Source organism: Sphaeroforma arctica (genome assembly GCF_001186125.1).
Source record: "Sphaeroforma arctica JP610 unplaced genomic scaffold supercont1.10, whole genome shotgun sequence".
Taxonomy (NCBI): Eukaryota; class Ichthyosporea; order Ichthyophonida; genus Sphaeroforma; species Sphaeroforma arctica.
Genome location: NW_014040548.1, coordinates 196,864 through 204,010, shown reverse-complemented (window position 1 = coordinate 204,010; position 7,147 = coordinate 196,864). Strand labels below are relative to the sequence as shown.

Genomic DNA, 7,147 nt, shown 5'->3' with positions numbered 1-7,147 from the left:
GATACACACTACACAGACACACACATATATATATATATACATATTGTGAGAACACATATACTGACACGGACGCGGACACATACACACGCACAGAAACAGACACAGACTACACACAGACACAGACACAGACACAGACATATATATTTATATAACACACAGACACATACATACATACATACATACATGCATATATATATATATTTATATATATATATATATATCGTTGTAGGTGCATGGCTTGGTGAGCCAACTTTAGTTCAAACATGAGAGCGAATATTCTAGCAACTATTTATCTCGGAGCCTAAATTGCTCAACAACAAAAATAGAAATTTAGACATAGAAATTTAGACATTCGCATACCTGACTTTTGGTGTCTTTCTGATAGAGCTCTTTAATTTTGTAACCACATGAAGCGGTGCGCCTAGTTGGCCTGCCTTGATATCCTGCAACGTCGGCAGCGTTTGCGGTTGTATATGGACTACGTCTCGCACTTTCTTGTGCAATTGGTGCATCTCAACCAACTTCTTGAACACCATTGTTTCAGCTTATTCTTGCCTATTTCGATGCTTGTTTGTTACGTCACACAGGCTTTCGTATACTTCTCCAAAGACTAAAATAAATAATATATTCAGCTCTCCACTGTTTGTGTACAGGAGTCTAATCCTGAATCTATCACGGTCAACGAAGCATGAACGAAGGACTTGAAATTATTGATGTGTGTCCACTTTCCAGCAGAGTCTCGACTCTCGAGTCTCGAGTCTCGAGTCTCGACCGCATCAAACCTCTAGTTGAAGAAGAGTGAATTTTAAAAATGTCATCAACCACTCTAGCCGGGGGAGCCCAGGGCTGCCGGGCCAAAGGCCACGCTGAAACATTTCCAACTTTAAAAGCAGTTCGGTACATTTGCCACTGTCAAATGTCCCAAAGTCCTCGGTTTTTGTGTGACAGTGCGAGACTGTGCAGTGTGCGCTGGTCCTGATTGTGTCGGCATGATCGGATTTGGAATGATCGCGTGGTGTTTTTTGGATCAATGTCTTCGAGAAACGGGAACTGAGAAAACACGCCCCAGACCACACCAGCAGCAGCAAGTTTTTGTCTCCGTTTGACGTTGGTGAATATTTTATTTATTTACTTCATATATACGTACACGTCTGTGTGTATAATACAATCTAGACATACGTAACCAATCTACACGTAGTAGGTGTCTATCAACTGCCGAAGCAGATATTTATATTCTGCACTCGAATCACATCAGTCTAAGCTACTCACACACATCATTACAACATGTCGTCTATCTCTAACCCCCTAGTCGGTGGTTCCACTGGTGCCACACTAGAAGCACCTCCTGCGCCTATGCACCAGACCCCACCCCCAGAGGCTGTCGCCCCGGTAGTGGCCGCCGCAGTCAAGGCTAAGGGTGATTTGCCATACCCTGGACCTTTCGAGATCCTTCATCAGGAAGTAAAAGGTGGGTCAATTTCATTTTTTTTTTGCAGATGGCACTTGCATGCACTAACTTGATTAACGTGGTGAGTTACCACACCAGCTATTTCACCAAGCGAAAGTCTATCAATATATATATATTTTTAGGCTGAGTTGTATATTAATAGCAGTAGTATAGGATCAGTGGCGGGCTAAGTTAATTGAAATTATCATGCCCAGTGATCTGAGTGCGTCGGCACAACTGAACGGATGCTTGTACTTTGCACCGAAAGTAGCCATAGAGCTGTCGTATATAGGATGGAAATGCATTCGTGGCGTCAGTCTTTGTCTTCTAGGTGAATTTATACCATGACGTATAGACGTCGTGTATTCACTGCACTGCTGGGCTTTAACGTTGTGTTCGTGCCTACGGTGGTGCTGTTGAAAGTGATATTAGACTGTTTGGACGAGTTACACCCAATTGGCGCACACGAAAACTTAGTTTTCATTCTTTCTATCGAGAAACAATGATAGTTTAGATGCTCGAGGCGTGCAGCGGAGAAGATACTCGGGGGGTTTCTGACCTGGTCAGCAGTTTATTTTCTTCCTGTGGGTTTGTCGCATTCAAGTACACGTTTGGGCCGTAGCCGTGTACATTATATAGGAAGAAACTTTGTTATCTTGAGCTTTTGGAAATTGATATCTTCTCTAATTTCTAACGACATCTACTGAAACGCATTTTGCGATACATAGGCATTATGGCACAAAACTATCTCATCGATGGAGCTAAGGTGTCCGTATCAAAGCCGATCTCAGAGAACTTCCAGGTGTCGCATTCCTTGAACATGGGTGGACAAAACAACTACCACTTTGGCGTTAACTACTTCGGAACCCCTGCCCCCGGAATTGATGTAAGCGACTCGATAAATTTAGTGCAAATTGACAAGTTGTACGGTTTCGTGACTGATCTGTTATCGAAATAGTATGGCTTAGTATGTATGCCTTAAGTCACTTTTGCTTCTTGAAGTTGTTTTCATGTATTTACACTGTCTGGCCGCTCTTCGCCACCAACGCTGAGATCGATTTATGTGTGGCTTTTAGTCATTGACGAATAGTATATCACATGTCCTACCAGTCACATTGGTTTATTTTTAGGCTACCAAGACTGCATAGCTGACTTGACACAATTGTCTTTTATAGAGCCCCAGCCCTGTCTTGATTGGTGATATTGATGGACAAGGTAACCTGATGGCGCAGATACAATACATGTTCAGCGAGAGAATTAAAGGAAAAGCTGTATACCAGGTAATTTTGCAACGATTATCGTTTTTGTGCGAAGTTGAGTATGTAGTTTGTCATTGGACTAAAAGCATATGACAACTGCCATGTCTTCATCGTATGAGGCTTATATATATATATGTAAACGCATTAATATATATATATATAAATAAACATATATGCATGTATAGTTCATTTCATAAGGCTATTTTTATATACATAATGATCATTTGGATATAGAACTTTATATTAGTGGGTTTGAGTTTTTTGTCTGCAGTCGGTGGTCATGAATTTATTTGCAGGCGTAGATTATATGAATACGATGTCAGAATATTTTTGTTATTTCAGATTGGATGTCTAGATCTATGTTCAATTCTTTGAATCAAAGTCTTCGTGTTGCTCAGAAATTTGAATTCTACTCTTTTATTGACTCACTTAGTCTTATAAAAGGTACACATAGGCAGATACCCTTGTCAGGCTCTGTTTGTATATGATCGTGGCTGTGTATTTGAGTAATAATCTCTGTATGAATGAATGTATAGGAAGCTTGTAGGAATTACGTGCATATAAGTATGGATTTTCGCATATTTTAGAATGTAATCGTCAGTAATTTGTGGTAGAATACTAGTCGCATAATTTGGTAGGCGATCCCCGTTTACATGCATGGATACAAGCCTGTTCACGTGTTGGCTGCAGTGCACATCGGAATACATATATTTCCATCTTGGGAATAGTGTATCGTGTTTCCAGTTATGTACATACACTACACGGCACATAAGACGTGGATCGGTGTTAACATACTGAAACTTCAGATTGTACATACGAGTTGACGCCTCTGACCGTGCGTGTAGTGTTTATACATGTGTGGTGATTATTATTGTGTAGTTTTTTGGGATGTCTCCGATCCTAGTGTTGCAAGCCCTGCAGTAAATTGGCGGAAGCTGAGGTGTTATCGCGTTGACCTCTTATATATATTTTTTGGATCAATTAAGTTTACCGGAATCTTTTATCAATATATGTTCATAATTGCTCGTATTATTCACACAGAACCACATTCACACTCATACGTATATATATATATATTCACATTTCAATACGTCTGAGTCCTTTACATATATGTTGTTAGCGGTAACACATTCATGCCAAGATCTATACACAAAAAATCTTGTTGATATATATGATCTAGGATAGTGGGTGCGACTCCAAAGATACATATACCCTGGCTTATCTCTTCGGCTCACATACCCATTGATTTATCTCGGCAGACCCAAGGAGCAAATGATATGACTAGTTTGGAGTTAGAGTACCGAGGAAATGATTTCTCAGCGGCTGTAAAGGTATGGCTTTTAATAACGGGGGTTTATTTTACCACCTGGAGGTAGTTCTTGGTCTGTACGCTATTATGACATGGCAAAGCATTCCTCCCGATACACATGATGATCACAACACATTCATACCAAGATCTGCACAGAACAAATCTTGTTGAGAAGCGTGCTTCTGAGCTTATCGGGAGAAGATATCAGTCGACCTTGCGTGTAATCGTTGTATCTAAGCTCACAAGACTATTATTATCGCCTTTGTTCGTGCGCTCGTGGCAGAGTATTTATATGCGTCATCATCTCGTCTTATACGCAGGCTATCAACCCTGATGTCGTTAGTGAGAACGGGACGTGGATTGCCAACTACTGGCAATCTGTCACACAGAGAATCGCCGTCGGAGGTATGTATGTACCATGCTCTCATTAGCCTGGTATATGGTATACAACTGTATGACACTGTCCCTAAACAGACTCGAATGCAAATTGCGCGCGCGTGATTGTATGCAAGTATTTATTTTTTCCTTTCCAATTGTTGACCTATTGGCATCTTGCCTCTGTTTCTGTGTGTGTGGGGGGGGGGGAGGCTTGCGAGGACTATCCAGCTTTGCATGTTTGCGTTTGTTACTGCTCATAGCCATATACAGGGCATCCTTCTCCCAAACATAAACGTTCACGAGATTGCGTCTATTCTTATTAGCTGTATCCGCGTTCTCACATACCAATATCCAACACACTACAGCCGAAGCCTTATACCAGTACCACGAGGGTATGGAAGACGGAGGCATGTCACTCGGAATCCGCTGGAAGGATGACAAGTGCACTTCATGTGTCAGTTTGGCGCCACAGGGAACGTTTGCCGTGTCGTACGGCCACCGAGTCAGTGACAAGGTCACCCTGGGTGTAGAGTTAGAGGGAAGTATGGCGAGTAAAGATAGCGTGGTTAACGTAGGTTACGAATACAACCTACGCCAGAGCGCCGTGCGTGGACAGGTACGTATCAGGCGTGTGTATGTTGGTCTTTAAAGAGGCTGCATTTGCAGTATTGAATCTCAAATAGCTTTACAAAAGCTTGTCATTAGCTATAGATATTTGAAAGGTTTCGTTGATTTCTGCTCTCAATTGTGAGTCCCTTTCACCTGACTCACAGGTAACATTACTTGCTCATTTTATATTCTAATTCACCCTTGATTTCTCGCTTCTGTTGCACAGATCGATTCCCACGGTGTCGTATCGGGTGTACTGGAGAACAAACTGGCCCCCGCCCTATCTTTCTTGCTCACTGGACAGTTGGACCATGCCTCAGGCAAGAGCATGTTCGGCTTGGGATTCGTCCTGGGCGCCTAAACTGTTTAGGGATGGTTGTAAAGTGTGAGTAGATAGCAGTAGCAACTGCCTATCTTGCTTGTATTTAATTAATTAGCTGATACCCGTATCCGATATGATGTCGCGTTGTAGGGCTGTGGATTGTAGTACTCTGGGCTGATGTGATCAAAACAAACGATCGATCGGTTTCACAGGAGAAACGGAATGCGTTGTTTTTGGTACACACGGCATTTGTACTCTCAAACACATGCCAATGCACGTCTCCGGAAGACGGGTGGATCTGTACAGGGACTTTTATATAGGGAAATTAAATAATTAAGAAGTGTCTGGTACACATGACTTTGGGAGTACTTTCAAGCTTTCCCGATGATTCGTTTTAAAGTTTCGGCCTAAATTCAATTTTTTTAGTAAGTGAGAAATCGGAAAGTTGCAATCGTATTTATTTTGGTGCCCTCATAAATTTCGAAATGCGGAACGATGTCTTCTGCTGGCCAGATCGTTGTCGTCGAATATGTTGTATATCATCTTTCTCGCATTCATAGTCTATGAGCGCATTGCGTAGTGCACCACTGCTAAGTAATAGCTGATGTGGTTTGTGTACTCACATTAATTAGAGCCACCAGAAGGGTATATGTGTGGAAGTAACGCTCAACCTAGATCCTTGTCGTTTGGGTCCTCGTGACAGCGTTCGAATGTCGTAGTGCCGAATCTGAGGGTGGCTATCATTGCAAATATTACAAGTGTATATCAGTTGCACAACAAGAAGCGTACCATGCAATTGTCATGGAGGCGTAAACCTGTACGTGGCACAGTTCTCAGTGGATATGTAAACCGTTATACATGCATCAATTAATTAGGAAAATATGTATTTATAATTGACGATACAGACTGTTATATGATAAGTCTAAGTCTACAAGTTTGCAAGCGAAAAACCCCACCGAAACACATCTATACTCAGTTTCGTATAAGTGTATTGAAGTTGATCACTATATCTGTAAAATTGATAGCAAGCCGACAACGCTCACCTGGAAATACATGTAGTGGACAATGATTTTGCCTCTCTCAAGATGTACACATTAAATCGTAGAGGTTTTTAATGATATACACGAACGCTCGATGATCCAGATACTACAATCTCATTCATGTATGCAGCATTGCAACGAAGAATATTGCTTACCAATCCGGGATATGACATTCGTATTCCCATGTACGTAAGACGCATTATCGGTAATTTGCATCTGCACGTGCGTGAACCATGTCCACGAATAATGTGCGTCACCTAGCGATGGATGCGGATTCATAAGTAAACACGCTGCACAGATATTTTCGATTCTCTCTTGAGTGCCACCAAATACGGGCAAATAAATGCAAAGCAACCATGGAAAAGCAAACATATCTTCATCTTTTTATTGTATGTTATTGTTAATCTTATCTACAATTTAGTACGGGAGCTCGACACTGATCCACGCCTTTTCGAGAAGCACTTCTTTCGAAGGCGCGCCAGAGCGTGATCCGACCTTCTCAATCTTGTCTAGTGTATCATCGCCGCTCACCATACGCCCGAACACGGTATGTTTCCCATTCAGATGTCTGGCCTCCGCGAATAGTACAAACACCTGACTCCCATCGGTCCCTGGGCCTGCGTTGGCTGTGGAGAGAACCCCTCGGCCGTCGTGCTTGGCTTCGGGTGACTTGTTGAACTCGCCCGAGTATCTGTAGCCTGGAAGTGCGAATGTGGGTTAGGATGAGTAAAAAACTGCAGGGAATAGAATTTGAAAATATGTACACACACACACACACATATA

At 42.1% G+C, this 7,147-nt stretch overlaps 2 protein-coding genes across 2 annotated transcripts in view; one reads left to right on the top strand and one right to left on the bottom strand.

Moving 5' to 3' along the window:
• Nucleotides 1-1,138: 1,138 nt before the first annotated feature.
• SARC_00369 (hypothetical protein) lies at nucleotides 1,139-5,688 on the top strand. The gene is made up of 7 exons (XM_014305972.1): nucleotides 1,139-1,468; nucleotides 2,176-2,333; nucleotides 2,623-2,727; nucleotides 3,966-4,037; nucleotides 4,336-4,420; nucleotides 4,759-5,009; nucleotides 5,229-5,688. Exons 1-7 carry the CDS (start codon nucleotides 1,285-1,287, stop codon nucleotides 5,361-5,363), a joined length of 990 nt encoding a protein of 329 aa, XP_014161447.1. The 5' UTR covers nucleotides 1,139-1,284; the 3' UTR covers nucleotides 5,364-5,688.
• A 1,093-nt stretch (nucleotides 5,689-6,781) lies between these two features.
• Nucleotides 6,782-7,147, bottom strand: part of SARC_00368 (hypothetical protein) — a gene marked incomplete at both ends in the record, with an annotated part of 2,367 nt that continues 2,001 nt past the window's right edge. The window contains one exon of the mRNA XM_014305971.1: nucleotides 6,782-7,062. Coding sequence (XP_014161446.1) covers nucleotides 6,782-7,062 — 281 coding nt within the window. The remainder of the gene's footprint in view (nucleotides 7,063-7,147) is intronic.